This window comes from Oncorhynchus mykiss, chromosome 16 (assembly GCF_013265735.2).
Source record: "Oncorhynchus mykiss isolate Arlee chromosome 16, USDA_OmykA_1.1, whole genome shotgun sequence".
Classification (NCBI taxonomy): Eukaryota; Metazoa; Chordata; class Actinopteri; order Salmoniformes; family Salmonidae; genus Oncorhynchus; species Oncorhynchus mykiss.
The window spans coordinates 19745500-19761738 of NC_048580.1; the positions used below are offsets into that span (position 1 = coordinate 19745500).

The 16239-nt window shown below is 42.6% G+C and overlaps 1 protein-coding gene across 9 annotated transcripts in view; it reads right to left on the reverse strand.

Annotated features, from left to right (window-relative positions):
• Positions 1-6956: 6956 nt before the first annotated feature.
• Positions 6957-16239, reverse strand: part of raraa (retinoic acid receptor, alpha a) — a 216930-nt gene continuing 207647 nt past the window's right edge. For all 9 annotated transcript variants that reach the window (XM_036946442.1, XM_036946446.1, XM_036946444.1 and 6 more), the window contains 5 exons: positions 14150-14310; positions 12358-12534; positions 11769-11973; positions 10650-10808; positions 6957-9322 (listed from right to left, as the gene is read on the reverse strand). In XM_036946442.1, the coding sequence (XP_036802337.1) occupies positions 9120-9322; positions 10650-10808; positions 11769-11973; positions 12358-12534; positions 14150-14310 (905 nt within the window). In that variant the 3' untranslated portion in view covers positions 6957-9119. The remainder of the gene's footprint in view (positions 9323-10649; positions 10809-11768; positions 11974-12357; positions 12535-14149; positions 14311-16239) is intronic.

A 16239-nucleotide genomic window follows, 5' to 3' on the forward strand; every position in this document is an offset into this window, starting at 1 on the left:
GAAAGATGAGTCTGACAGTAGGAGTGAAGTTTTGGGAAAAAGTGGACCCTTGTCTTTTGGCTGATCCATTTGTGGTTTCAGGGTTGGTGCAAACAGAATTGAGTGCTGTGGAATCGGTGAGGGTAACCAGCAGGCACTCTGCGTTAAACGAATGGGGACAAGATATGTGAATAAGAAAAGAAAAGGGTGCCATTAAAAGGAGTGATAACTGGGGTAGTGGTAAACTATTTTTACCACTACCCCAGTGGGCCTACTCTTTTCTCTGTATACACCAATGATGTCGCTCTTGCTGCTGGTGATTCTCTGATCCACCTCTAAGCAGACGACACCATTCTGTATACATCTGGCCCTTCTTAGGACACTGTGTTAACAAACCTCCAGACAAGCTTCAATGCCATACAACACTCCTTCCGTGACCTCCAACAGCTCTTAAATGCAAGCTAAACTAAATGCATGTTCTTCAACCAATCGTTGCCCACACCCGCCCGCCCGACTAGCATCACCACACTGGATGGTTCTGACTTAGAATATGTGGACAACTACAAAAACCTAAGTGTCTGGTTAGACTGTAAACTCTCCTTCCAGACTTACATTAAGCATCTCCAAAATTAAATCTAGAATCGGCATCATATTTCGCAACAAAGCCTCCTTCACTCATGCTGCCAAACATACCCTCGAAAAACTGACTATCCTGCCGATCCTTGACTTCGGCAATGCCATTTACAAAATAGCCTCCAACACTCTACTCAGCAAATTGGATGTTGTCTATCACAGTGCCATCCATTTTTTCACCAAAGCCCCATATACTACCCACCACTGCGACCTGTATGCTCTCGTTGGCGGGCCCTCGCTTCATATTCGTTGCCAAACCCACTGGCTCCAGGTCATCTATAAGTCTTTGCTAGGTAAAGCCCCACCTTATCTCAGTTCACTGGTCACCATAGCACCACCCACCCGTAGCACGCGCTCCAGCAGGTACATTTCACTGGTCACTGGTCACCCCCAAAGCCAACTCCTCCTTTGGCCACCTTTCCTTACAGTTCTCTGCTGCCAATGACTGGAATGAATTGCAAAAATCACTGAAGCTGGAGACTTATATCTCCCTCATTAACTTTAAGCATCAGCTGTCAGAGCAGCTTACCGATCATTGCACCTGTACATAGCCCATATGTAAATAGCCCACCCAACTACCTCATCCCCATATTGTTTTACATTTTTTTGCTCCTTTGCACCCCAGTATCTCTACTTGCACATTCATCTTCTGCACATCTATCACTCCAGTGTTTAATTGCTAAATTGCAATTATTTCACCACTATGGCCTATTGATTGCCTTACCTCCCTAATCTTACTACATTTGCACACACTGTATATAGACTTTTCTAGTGTGTATGTTTGTTTATCCCATGTGTAACTCTGTGTTGTTTGTGTCACACTGCTTTGCTCTATCTTGGCCAGGTCACAGTTCTAAATGAGAACTTGTTCTCAACTGGCCTACTTGGTTAAATAAAGGTGAAATTAAAAAATAACTTGTAAAAAATGTAAGATTCCCGGTGTTTGTGATGCTCGTCGTTTGGTGCGACGCAGACAGGGTGGCATGAGTGGCGAAACAGTTGAGTCTTTGCCCAACAAATTCATGTTAGCATATACAGTACTAGTCAAAAGTTTATACACACCTACTCATTCAAGGGTTTTTCTTATTTTTTTCTTATTTTCTACATTGTAGAAAAGTAGTGAAGACATCAAAACTGTGAAATAACAGATATGGAATCATGTAGTAACCAAAAAGTGTTAAACAAATCAAAATATATTTTATATTTGAGATTCTTCAAAATAGCTGCCCTTTGCCTTGATGACAGCTTTGCACACTCTTGGCATTCTCTCAACCAGCTTCATGAGGTAGTCACCTGGAATGCATTTCAATTAACAGGTGTGCTTTGTTAAAAGCTCATTTGTGGAATTTCTTTCCTTCTCAATGCGTTTGAACCAGTCAGTTGTGTTGTGACAAGGTAGGGGTGGTATACAGAAGATGGCTTTATTTGGTAAAAGACCAAGTCCGTATTATGTCAAGAAAAGCTCAAATAAGCAGTCCAGAAAATGTCAAGAACTTTGAAAGTTTCTTCAAGTGCAGTCGCAAAAAACATCAAGCGCTATGATGAAACTGGCTCTCATGAGGACTGCCACAGGAAAGGAAGACCCAGAGTTATTTAGAGTTACCAGCCTCAGAAATTGGCAATTAAACGCACCTCAGATTGCAGACCAAATAAATGCTTCACAGAGTTCAAGTAACAGACACATCTCAACATCAACTGTTCAGAGGAGACTGTGTGAATTAGTTCTTCATTGTCAAATTGCTGCAAATAAACCGCTACTAAAGGACAGCAATAATAAGAAGAGACTTGCTTGGGCCAAGAAACAAGAGCAATGGACATTAGACCGGCGGAAATCAAATCAAATCAAATTTTATTGGTCATATACACGTGTTTAGCAGATGTTATTGCGGGTGTAGCGAAATACTTGGGTTTCTAGCTCCAACAGTGCAGTAATATCTAACAAGTAATATCTAACAATTTCACAACACTACACACAATATACACAAATCCAAAGTTAAGGAATGGAATTAAGAATATATAAATATTTGGACGAGCAATGTCGGCGCGGCATAGACTAAGATACAGTAGAATAGAATACAGTATATACATATGAGATGAGAAATGCAAAATATGTAATCATTATTAAAGTGACCAGTGTTCCATTTATTAAAGTGGCCAGTGATTTCAAGTCTATATATATAAGCAGCAGCCTCTATGTGCTAGTGATGGCTATTTAACAGTCTGATGACTTTGAAGATAGAAGCTGTTTTTCAGTCTCTCGGTCCCTGCTTTGATGCACCTGTACTGACCTCGCCTTCTGGATGATAGCAGGATGAACAGGCAGTGGCTTGGGTGGTTGTTGTCCTTGATGATCTTTTTGGCCTTCCTGTGACATCGGGTGCTGTAGGTGTCCTGGAGGGCAGGTAGTTTGCCCCCGTTTATGTGCTGGACAGACCACACCACCCTTTGGAGAGCCCTGCGGTTGCGGGTGGTGCAGTTGCCGTAACAGGCGGTGATACAGCCCGACAGGATGCTCCCAAGTGTGCACCTATAAAAGTTTGTGAGTTTTTTTGGGGGCCAAGCCAAATTTCTTCAGACTTCTGAGATTGAAGAGGCGCAACACCACACTGCCCGTCAGGAAGTCCAGGACCGAATTGAATAGGACGGGGTTCAGACCCAGGGCCCCGAGCTTACTCATGAGCTTGGAGGGTACTATGGTGTTGAATTAGAAATGTCCGGTGCGAGAGAGGCAGGTTGAGGATTCCAATGTTAGAGTAGTGCAGAAGTTTTCATATGCTGAGGCAGTGAAGAAAGTAGAGGAAGATGAGTCAAGGGGGAGGGATCCTGAGAGGAGTGTTATGAGTAGTAGATCTTTACCAGTACAGAGGGATAAGCCAACAAGTTATATACAGTGCCTTCGGAAAGTATTCAGACCCATTGACTTTGTCCACATTTTGTTAAGCTACAGCCTTATTCTAAAATTGATTAAATAAAAATCTACGCACAATACCCCATAATAACAAAGCAAAAACCGTTTTTAGAAATTAAAATAAAAAAACTTTAAAAACTCTAATACCTTATTTACATAAGTATTCAGACCCTTTGCTATGAGACTCGAAATTGAGCACAGGTGCATCCTGTTTCCATTGATCATCCTTGAGATGTCTTTACAACTTGATTGGTGTCCACCTGTTGTAAATTCAATTGATTGGACATGAGTTGGAAAGGCACACATCTGTCTATATAAGGTCTCAAAGTTGACAGTGCATGTCAAATCAAGTCAAAGTTTGTCACGTGCGCTGAATACAACAGGTGTAAACTTTACAGTGAAATGCTTACTTACAAGCCCTTAACCAACAGCGCAGTTTAAGTAAAAAAAATAGGTATTAGGTAAACAATAGATAAGTAAAGAAAAATAATAAATGAGGCTATATACAGGTGTCAGAGCAAAGACCAAGCCATGAGGGTGAAGGAATTGGGCAGCAGGTAGTGGTTAGAGCGTTGGACTTGTAACCGAAAGGTTGCAAGATCGAATCCCTGAGCTGACACGGTAAACATATGTCGTTCTGCCCCTGAACAAGGCAGTTAACCCACTGTTCCTAGGCCGTCATTGAAAATAAGAATTTGTTCTTAATTGACTTGCCTAGTTAAATAAAGGTAATATATATATATATTTTTTAATTGTTCAAAGTGCTCTGAGACCGGATTGTGTTGAGGCACAGATCTGGGGAAGGGTACCAAAATATGTCTGCAGCTTTGAAGGTCTCCAAGAACACAGTGGCCTCCATCATTCTTAAATAGAATTAGTTTTGAACCACCAAGACTTCCTAGAGCTGCTAAATTTAAATAGGAATAGGGTGGTTTTATTGATTTATAAAAAAAAATATGAATATAATTTAGTGAGTGTAGTGTTAGATGGTAGGGTATTTTCTTTTTAGCACAGTATAAGGGAGTTATACATCAGTCTAGTAGGTGGCGGTAATGCAACATTTATTGGATGCTAACCGCCGTTAAACCTCAGTGAAGAAGTGTAGGCTTACCTTGGCGTGATGTTCTGATAACTGTGTAAATCTCTCTTGGACAAGGTGACTTTTCTCAATATATTTGTCTGTATTTACGCCCCAAATATGAAATGCTAATTAACTGCTAATGTGGCTATCATAAAGAACTACAAATGCCATGATGATCTGGACGAGACTGCCGAATCGAGGCAAAGGTAAGAATCTCTGGATTAACTATCTAATGTTTGTTCAATGTAGTAATTAATACATTGGCTACATTTCTTTAAATGGACAATTCTGTGAAATGTCTTGTGCAAGTTTTAAATGGACACAATACCTGTTAGCAAAGGTGTCAGCTAGAAATGATGTGATGGAGCTTGCAGGGAATTGTAGTTTTGCATGGTGTCTACTTTGATGCTAATTAGCAGTTTTGAAACTGAGAGTAAGTAGAGCTGAATAAGTCACCTTGTCCGAAAGAGATTTACAAAACCTCAAACCATGGTAAGCCTACACGAAACACAGCCCTTATTTGAAGTGTTTCTTTAATCCGGTATGGGGAAAAATGAATAGTGGAAAAACAATTGGAACCATTTCCCTGTTTGACCGCTAGGTTTTATGGGTATTATGACACCTCCACAGTGGGGCTCTATGCCACAGATGTCTCAAGTTTTGATGGAGCGTGCAATTGACATGCTGACTGCAGCAATGTCCACTAGAGCTGTTGCCAGAGAATTGAATGTTAATTTCTCTACCATAAGCCACCTCCAACGTTGTTATGGAGAATTTGGCAATACGTCCAACCAGCCTCACAACCGCAGACCACGTGTATGGCCTATGGCCTTGTGTGTGCGAGCTGATGTCAATGTTTTGCCCCATGGTGGCGGTGGGGTTATGGTATGGGCAGGCATAAGCTACGGACAATGAACACAATTGCATTTTATCAATGGCAATTTGAATGCACTGAGATACCGTGACTAGATCTTGAGGCTGATTGTCGTGCCATTCATCCGCCGCCATCACCTCATGTTTCAGCATGATAATGCACGGCCCCATGTCGCAAGGATCTGTACAAAATTCCTGGAAGCAGAAAATGTCCCAGTTCTTCCATGACTTGTATACTCACCAGACATGTCACCCATTGAGCATGTTAGGGTCGCTCTGGATCAACGTGTACAACAGCGTGTCCCAGTTTCTGCCAATATCCAGCAACTTCGCACAGCCATTGAAGAGGAGTGGGACAACATTCCACGGGCCACAATCAACAGCCTGAGCAACTCTATGCGAAGGAGATGTGTCGCTCTGCGTGAGGAAAATGTAAATTGTAAATAAGCATTTGTTCATAACGGACTTGCCTAGTTAATACAGATTAAATAAATGTGAAATCCATAGATTAGGGAATAATCCATGTATTTAAAATGGACTGATTTCCTTATATGAACTGTAACTCATTCAAATCTTTGAAATTGTTTCATATTTATTTTTGTTCAGTATAAATACACAGCTGGAACGCCGATTTAAGGTGTTTACAAGTCTTAATAATTCTAAAGATTGCTCAGAAATCCAGGTGTTTTAATCAGAGTATGCTTACTTCGATTTTGACCGTACACAGATTGATAAACAGAGTAAGGTATTTACATTCCTATTGCATAATCTGCCTACTGCCATAGTCAGTTTAATATAAAATTATTATCCAAAATAAATTAGACACCCGTACACTGTTCCTTAAAAATGAGGAACACTATATCTTCTACCAATCAAATGATGAAGCCATTTGAGTAACTGCAGCAAACATCTTTCTCGCTAATTTGAAAAGCTGTTCTTATCTCATGCAGTTACAAGAACTAGTATAATCCCTCCCAAGCACAAGCAGAGACGCAGTATGCTCTGTGTTCGTAGTTTACCGTCTGTGAGGAGTGATATTAAACATTCTATGCCAGATGACAAATAACCCCTCTCGATGGCCTGCTTGCTACCAGTAGAACTCCATAGCCTTCGTTGGTATTTGAGGGCCTAACGTTTGTATGGTTGTCCTCGTACTGTACTGCAGTCTGCAACAGCACATATACCATACCACGGAACCCATTCATTACTGCGTACTTAACATTATGCAAGACATTATGACTGTCCGTAAATGGTAGCCGTTGCTGCCATCAATGTATTTCTTCTATCAGAAGAGGCCTACTCATCTATCAGTGGGGTGTATATGACAGACATTTGTTTACACGCCAAGTAATGCTTCTCAAAGGACAAGGCTCAGGTGCAGACGACTACTCAAGTATAAGACTATAAAATATATATATATATTACACATCTTGATGTATTATCGTAAATGTGTAATCAAACACTGCTTCAGGCACACACAAACACTATTATGAAATGTTTTTATTTTAAGTTGCCTGATGAACTTGGAAAAAAATTGCAACATATTCCATACTTCTCAAATCGAGGGGTTTGTGTTGCTAATCCAGATTCGCTGGGGAGAGGCTTGTGCGCTGTTGTGGACAGGTGAAAAATTGAGGGTAAAAAAAAAGCAGCTTTGACCGTACAAATAAAGAAATGAAAAAAAAAAAAGGAACACATTTATGATTCAAACAGAATCCATATTGACATCCTCTTCATAGCTCTTGTTGTTCAGACCGGTCTCTCTGCAAAGTACTGGCCTAGCAGAGACGAGTGATTGTGGAGTTGTAGAATTCAGTAGCATGCATATGTGTGTCAGTGTGTGTGATAGGCAGTGGGGTGCAGCACAGTGGAAACTCTTACAAAGAACAAGCAAAGCATATAGAACGATTCCTTCCTGAGACATCGGTATGTGTTTGTGTACAGTGATGAATGTTTGAGCGAGCTGCGTGTGAGAATCAAAAACTAGGCTCGGTGGTGATGTTGGGCTTCTATGAAGAATCACAGGTGGTATTGCTCTGAGGCAAAGGTCAAAAGGTCCCGTTTCCCAAAACGGGGTCACATTCATTAGTGCACACTGCAAAACATTTTACAAGGGGGGGAGGGTAGACTCTCCCTGTGTCAATCACTTATTTTTAATTTTTCATGCCTAATGAATACGACCCAGGTTGTTAGTGTAGTCGTGAGAGCATTGTCAACAAGGCCAACTTTCTTCACCATCAATAGGGAACACTAGATCACTCAAGTTACCCTCCCCCATATCATTTTTTCGGGGAAAATGTGTGTACTGTACTCCATCCTTCACATTGTAATCCATTTGGGAACCATGCTGTTTCTAGTCTCTGTGCCTAGCTGGATGAACCCAGCGCCTGGCTCTCAACCCTCCAACTCCCCAAATCTAATCACCAAAAAGCCCCAATATGAGTGCTTTGGTTTTCTTTTTCGTATTCATGGAAATCTATGTTGTAATTTAAGGGGTGAGAGTGAACTAAATTGTGGCTGCTGTTTTTAAGAACCATTGTGATTTCTATGGACCTGTCCCTCATTTAAAGGGACAAACAGATGCGTTTCCTTCAGGAAAATGTGCTGAAATATATTTTTCTTGAAACAGAAACCTATGAACAAAAAACGTAAAAAGGTATCCGTAGTTTTTTTTTTTTTTTAAGAAATGAATACAGCTTATATACATGAACTCAAAGGCTACTTAAAATACACCTGAACTTCATTCATTTGATTTCTTGAAGGACCTGTGACCATATCATACATCCAAGCTCATACAATCATTTTTTTCCCATTCTCTTTGCAGCAGAAAAGAAAAAGGAGAGAAAAAGCAAACCCAACCTGGAATAGTTCGATATTTATCGCAACTCTTTTCTGTGCACATTTGCGTGTGTATGTCTTTAAATTGAAAAAGTAATTTTAACTTCTTTACTTTTGTTAATTAAAACATCATCAGTATGTGATAAAACAATGGAACAATTCTCTTTTGATACCCTCATGGGTATAAAACAATTAAAACACACAAAAAAGTAGTTTTTCTTCTCAACCTGCTATTCCATCAAGAAGAATTCAATCACAACAGTTCCTTACTTTCTATATATATTTATATATATTTAGTACGAAATCTGTTTTTCAAAGATGGAAAAGGAGAATGACCCAGTCTTTTTATGTGGGTTCTTCTTCGACAAGTCCATGCCTGCAGTCCGCCTTGGAGAAACGAGAAAAGTGTCTGGTGTTAGTCTGTCCGCTTGTCGTGTCCATTTGTCTGTCTGTTTCCTCCATTCCCACCAGCCCCTCTGAGTGGACCAGTGTCCACAGCTCTGACTGCTCGATTCCTTCCCTCAGTCTTTCAGGTAGAGAGCGAGAGAGCGAGAGAGCGAGAGAGAGAGAGAGAGAGAGAGGGAAGGGTGAGGGACAGAGGAGATATCAGCAGTGTTCCAGAAAACGGAGAAATCCCACCACCGCCCGTCCGCCATTTTCCCGACAGTGTCTTTGGGGGGGTGGAGCAGGAGAGGGTGTGTCGCACATAGGGAGGAACACTCAAGAACACGCCAGTCTCTGTGTCCATTGAGGACCCCCCAACCACAGGGAGAAAGGAGGGGGATGAGCGAAAAAGAGGGCGGCTTGCTACGGTGACTGTGTGGTGGGGCTGGGGCTGCTTTGGGCGGAACTTGGGGATAGGCTGGGGCTGCAGCTGCCTGGGAGGGCCCCACTGGTCCGGGAGCCTGTGGCCCCACTCTCCAGACCCTCAGAATTCTCTAGCATCTCCTGGATGAGAGGGGGCATGGAGCCCGGGATCTCCATCTTCAGGGTGATGACACGCTCGGCTCCTGAGGAGGGGAGGACCAAGATATGGTGTTAGTCTGTCCTCAGTTGCGGACATTCAACCCCTTTATATGAATGAGTCACACTTGACTTGGATCTACATTACAAATGTATACCTTTACAATTTAGTTTAAACCTTTATGGACGTTGCAAAGTAAGTACCTTAAAAGGTGCACTATGCAGAAATTGCGCCTCCATTTCCTGGTTGCTAAAATTAAAATAGTTTGCCTAATTTCAGTTTGTGACAAAACAAGCAGCTATAGTGTAGAGAATCATTGTGCCATCTAAACCGCTGTGAAATATATTTTACATAACCAAAAATATTGTATTCTCAGCTGGTGTTCAAAACCGAAAGTAAAAGACGCAAAAACAAAACTTAAGAATGGGAAGCATATAAATAGTGCACATAGAACAGATCTATGCTTCTTTAGACTTGCTTTCGATAAAAATTACAGATCTAAAAATCCCATTTCTATGTTAATTTGGTCAGGTCGCCCAAAAAGTTGAATATTGCAGCTTTAACTACTATATATAGTAGTCCATTATAATTTAACGCTAATTGAAACAGGACTTCCAATTAAGACGTGAGCTGAGTAAGGGGGGGGTCTCTGAAGAAACACTTCATATACAAAGTGGGACCTTCTGGTAGTCAGAGGCTCCCAGCCAACATAACTATACAAAATGCAGTGATGTGTAAGAAAATTGTGATAGACTGAGTCTGAAGTTTTAAAAAACAGAGGCTGCCGCATGCATGTAGATTATATCACCATAATAAAACACTGGGAGAAGCGTTCCTTGAACAATCTTCCTTTTATTTTTCAAAGTGAAGCAGGATTTTTTTCTATACAAAACCCATCTTAATTCTCAGCTTTTTTGTCAGTTTTTCAATGTGTGTTTTAAAAGAGAGTATCATCACGTGCAAATACGCAGGTCCTCAGGGTCAATATTACAAGACCTAGAGAACATCAATTAGGGTTTTATTGGCATTAGGCACTAGTTTCAAGATCAGTAAGTGATTTTTGAATTGTCAAAATTGTCATGAAAGGTCTGCTGTACTGAGGGGGCACAGGAGTAAATAACAGTAATAACTGTACCATCCGCATAGAGAGGAGTGTTACAGGTTTCATATAAATAGTGAAGAGAACAGGGCCCTAAAAATCGATCCCTGCTGCACACCTTTCGTAATACTGAGGAAACTACATTTGTGTCCTGTCCGTTATCGATCATCAGTGAACCAATCGCAAGATGCCTGATCTTGGCCTATTTCAGACAACCTTTGAACGAGAAAGAAATGGTCAACGGTGTAGACGGATGTCTCGGACTGCCTATCACCTTTGGCACTGATGCTCCTCAGGTCGGTGATCTTCATCAGCATCTTGGGAAACATGTGTGGTTTGTGAGGCCTCCTCTTCCTCACGTAGATCTTCAGAGCCTCCAGTAGGGGCTCCTGTAGTACGTCCACCTTGTCTGCCTGCTCCAGGTCCTGCCGATCTACACACAGCCACAAACACAATACAGGGGTGTGTTCAGTGAGTTGAAATGTAATAAATAGAGCTCATGCTAAACTGTATGCATTCTGTGCATTCAAATTGCCATCGATAAAATGCAATTGTGCTCGTTGTCCATAGTTTATGCCTGCCTATTTCATGCCATATTATGCTTGCCCACCATGGGGCACTTTTGTTCACAACGTTAACATCAGCAAACTGCTCGCCCACAGAACGCCATACAAGTGGTCTGCAGTTGTGAGGCTGGTTGGACGTACTGCCAAATTCTCTAAAATGACGTTGGAGGTGGCTTATGATACATTAAATCATTAAATCATCTGGCAACAGCTATGGTGGACATTCCTGCAGTCAGCATGCCAATTGCACGCTCCCTCAAAATTTGACAGATCTGTGGCATTGTGTTGTGTGACAAAACTGCCTTTTTAAAAGTGGCCTTTTATTGTCCCCAGCACAAGGTGCACCTGTGTAATGATCATTCTGTTTAATCAGCTTCTTAATATGCCACACCTATCAGGTGGATGAATTATCTTGGCAAAGGAGAAATGCTCACTAGCAGGGACATAACCAAATTTGTGCACAACATTTTTGATGAATAAGCTTTGTGTGTGTATGGAAAATTTCTGGGATCTTTTATTTCAGCTCATGAAACATGAAACCAACCGTTTACAGGTTGTATTTATATTTTTGTTCAGTATAGTTTTGAGCCTGTCCAATATGTGAATGCTGGAATACGGTACAGTGACAGTTGCCTATAATGAGAAGCGATGTGACCAGCTCTATTTGTTTTAGACAGAGACACCTTCACAGCCACATGAAGACGAGGCAGATTAACCCCTACCCTACTCTACCCGGGCACAATGTCATTATCAACTTCAATCACTGAGTGTGTATGGGTGCGTCTGTATATGCAGTAGCATTGGTTGAATCCAAACAGCCGCAGTACCTCCACACAACAGACAGATGGCGCTGAGCAGCCCCGTCTCGGCGTCGTCCATCTCCAGGGGAAGGAGCTGGTTGGCGAAGGCGAACACCAGGTCGGTGAGCGGTCCGAAACCGGCATTGTGCATCTGGGTCCGGTTTAGCGTCAGGCCGTCCGAGAACGTCATGGTGTCCTGCTCCGGTGTGTAGCGCGTGCAGATCCGCAGAATCTGAGGGAGCAGAGCGCAGGATTGGTTGAGAATGCCAGAAATAAAATACATAGGCCAATCATGAAATAGCACAGGGTATGAATCGATAAGTAGCTGTAGTACTTTCAATAATCCTATGAACAGATCTTATATAATAGAGTGGTCACCACTCACTAATCCCAGGCCTGAAAAAACTAGATTGTGTGCAGGTTTTTACACCACCCCAGCACTCATACATCCATTTCAACTGATCGAGTTCCTACTTATAAGGTGATTTGTTGGTGATATGGTGTTTTAGTGCTGGAACAAACGCCTGTTCTCCCTCTCAGATAGACCAGGACCATGGTTGGTTAATTGACCAACTCTGATCGTGAAGAGCGATCCGAGAGAGTGTGTTCCCCTTACCAGTATGTCCAGACAGGCGGCCTTGAGCAGGGTGATCTGGTCAGCGATGGTGAGCGTGGTGAAGCCGGGCAGCTGCTTGGCAAACTCCACCGTCTTGATGATACACTTGGTGGACAGCTCACTGAATTTGTCCCACAGGTTCACGTCCAAAGCCACACGCCGCTCAGAGCTGTTACTCTGTGAATGAGATAGAGAAACTAGTAAGAGTTTGATGGCTAACCTGTTTTTATTGAATGAAGATGGTTTTACATTGAAGCAGCAGCGCAACTTTCACTGGGGACGGGGGGAACGGGGGGGGGGGGGGGGGGGGTCACATTCTGAAATTGCCAGTACTGAGCTAGTAGTGTCTCGACTGAGGTGAATGAATTAGAGAGCTAGTAGCCACCAAAGCCAATTTAGCTCTAGTCTAGCCTGTAGCTATCAGTATCAGATTGCGATATGAGGTGGCTATTATTACCATTTAACAGCTGTTGTTTGTATGGAAATGTTTTGTAGCCTTTTTGTCCCGTTTCAACAGAAGTAAATTAACTTTGATTGCTTTCGCCAGTTGATATACAGAGAAAGAGCTGGCCAAAAATGGCGGTTTTGTGCAATGTGAGTTTTTATTAGTCAGTATAGCAATGTAATCTTATTGATTTGTCAGTTTCCCTAGATAATTCTAGTAATAAACAGCTCTACAGGCTTCACTGTCATAGTGTTGTGTACTGACGGTGCACCATGATCATCATGTCTTAGCAGGATCAGATGGTGACAGGTGTCCCAGCAGGGTCAGACAGCCAGGGAAGACCAGTCTACGGAGTTCTGGTGATTTTTGCAGTATATTAACAATATTATTGAACGACACAAAGTTCCATCTTGAGTTGATGGGTAGACCTACAGTACCTACAGGACAGTAGATTCATGCTACAGTCTGGGATCTGGGAATAACGGTCCTTTCAATTATTGAACCATTGATTCTATTCTTAGATAATGTATAATTAATGTTTCATGAGCTGAAATAAAATATGTATAATGTATGTGTAGCTTTGCGCTTATTTTTTGTATTATTTTGAAACTTTATTCCCAAACCTAAAGACTGTGAAAAAAAAATCTGTTGGAAGAGAGTTTAGTTATTGACTAGGCTGGTGGGGGTCGGGTGTGTAGAAGGATCCGGCTGGCTGGGTGGGCTGGCTGAAATTTGATAGAGGATTTCTTAATAAACACAATCAAAAGTCCTTGTACTTCATTTTAAAAGAGTTGTTCATTTGTTAGGTTATTGGTTAAAGGTGCAACAATATTGATTATTGAATTAGCTTTGATCTTGTTCAGTCTTATCACTTAAACATATTTAACAATTATCTCTTAACTAGCTTGATGACTGGGACATTTTTGCTTTTTTTTGTGTTCTAAATTAAGAGGGCTAGAAGGGCCATGGGTCATATTGGATTGTGCAGAAATGCAGGAAATTATCTTAGATGCCCCAATTCTTTGGTTTTTTTTGGGGGGGAGGGGGTGGAATCCTCTGCCAGATTATGTCCCCCCCACTTCTAAAAACAAAGTTGCGCCCCTGCATTCAAGACTCCACACAGACAACATGAATGACACAATAAATCAAATGAATGAACTCTGTGATTATGAGAATCACAGGTAGCAGCACCAACAAGGTTCTGAAGCTACACTTAAACAACACTTTGAAGAATCATTCAGTTAAAATACCAAACCACAACAGATGAGCGAATGCACTGTCCTGGTAATCTGTGAGATTTTACATACAGAAACACACACACCTCTGACTAAGTATTGCGGTGCTCACCGTAGTGTATTTGCCGAGCTGGCAGAGGGAAGGGAAGGTCTCCTTATGCGCCTTGCTGACCCTGTTGATCATCTGCTCCGTCTCAGTGCTCAGCACGTAGCTCTCAGTGCACTCCGGCTTCTTCTCATCCTTCTTCTTCTTGTTCCGGTCGTTCCTCACCGCTGACGGGAGAGAGAAGGAAGAGAAGCATGGTTTAGGAACAGGGAGGCCATTTAGCAGTGGAATGTCTAAAAGGTGTGTTAAAAAGAAGGGGGCTTCGGAGGTAAATTTGGTATGTCTCGGTTTCAGTTGGTTGGTTTACAAACAGTCTAGGAAGGATACTGTATTTCCTGCCTAAACTAGAAAGTAATTGTGATATCAAAGACAGAAATAAAACCAAAATGAAATGGCAAGACCATCGGTGAAATTAAACTGCGGGTAAAGCACCCAGGATTTCACTTGTGTTGGGGGGGACAAATTGTGGAACAGTATTTAAATTGTGGCGGTATCTAGACAGAAACTAAGATGGGATTGAGATATAAAATAGAGGTAGCAAAAGGACAAGAGTAGGAGGTGGTGTATGTAGGCTAGCTAACAGGACAGATACCCGATAGAAGAGGATGATTAAGTGGCAGTAGGAAAACATCAAGCTCCGAGGGCCTCTGTAGCTAAGAAGCCGGCAGAACACATTCCAGCTCTGATCCCATCCGGGAAGATAAACGACCATGAGAGGTCGGCCCAGGGGGGACAGAGATATTACTGAGGAAATAATCCAAAAGGAAAGCCTGAGAAATGCCATTCCCCGCGGCGCTCCGACCGCTGCTGTGAATGTAGCTACACTCACTCCCGAAATGACAAATACACCAGCCGCTGCTGTGTTTAGCATTGGAAAGCCATTAGGGTATATTCAGCTCTCTCCCTCCTCCCCCTCCCTCCCCTCACCCACCCTGGGGTGTATAGGTCTGACGAGGGGAGGCGGGTTAGGTGATAAATAGCGTTGGCGGATAAGGTCGTTCATAATGCTGACACATTGCTACTGCTTTCATTAGAGGCCCTGGCTAATCTAATAACATAATATGACAAATATCCAGGCGGTAATGGTTTTAAGGGCTCGACTGAGCCCCCGCTCCCACTAGCTGCACAACCCCCTCTAGCATTCGCTCTCATGCACTCTTTCTATCTCCATCACTGTTGCGCATTCCTCTCCTCTCCCTCTCTTTAATCCTCAATCGCCAGCTTATTTCCCTCTTTGTCGCTCCAAGCTTCACTTGTTCTCTGATAGGTCTTCCCTGGGTTTGTTGTTTTCCTCTTCTCCCCCTTTCCGCAGACCACAGCTCGAGCCCCAGCGCAGACCCAGTGGTCCCAGACCTCGACCCAGAGGTTAACCTTAGGCACAGACCCTGGATCAGTTCCCCTGTCCAAATCCTAACCATTATAGGGGTACACAAAACTCATCACAGATTACTGTCTGTCTAGGGACAACATCTGACCCAGGGCCAGAAAGGGATGCACAGTACAGGGACAACGTTCATTAAATCAGTCCACAGACACAAGGGGGGGGGGGGGGGGGGGGGCATCCAGGTCTGATACTCACACACTATACAACAGCAGATCCTGCATTTGCTAGGTAAGCGCACCCTCAAATCACTAAGACTTCAGATGAAAATGATAATTTTGGCAAAATTTGGCACAATTACAGAGATATTGATTAATGTGCGTCACTAACAAATAAAAATCAAGTAAGTAAAGTAAAGCACTTTCTTACATCTATACAACTACGCATTGCCAACAGCTATTTCTCCTTGCCACAAAGTCCATCCACCTTTAAAGGAGCTGACAGGTGAGGAGAGCTGAGAATGATGTGAGTGTGTGTGCGTATGTGTGTGTCTCGGGCCCTCACCTGCTCTCCCGTACCTGTCAAAGCGACTCAGCCCCCCCCCCCCACCCCCCCAACACGGCGCCCGTTGGAGACGTTAAATGAATTCCCTAAATAAAAGTGGAGAATCCTTAACGCAGAGACATTACCCGTGCTGACAAATTGACACCGCAATCAAAAGCTGCACAACACAATTGAACGCAGTCATTAAAGAACTATTAGCCGGGACTCGCGA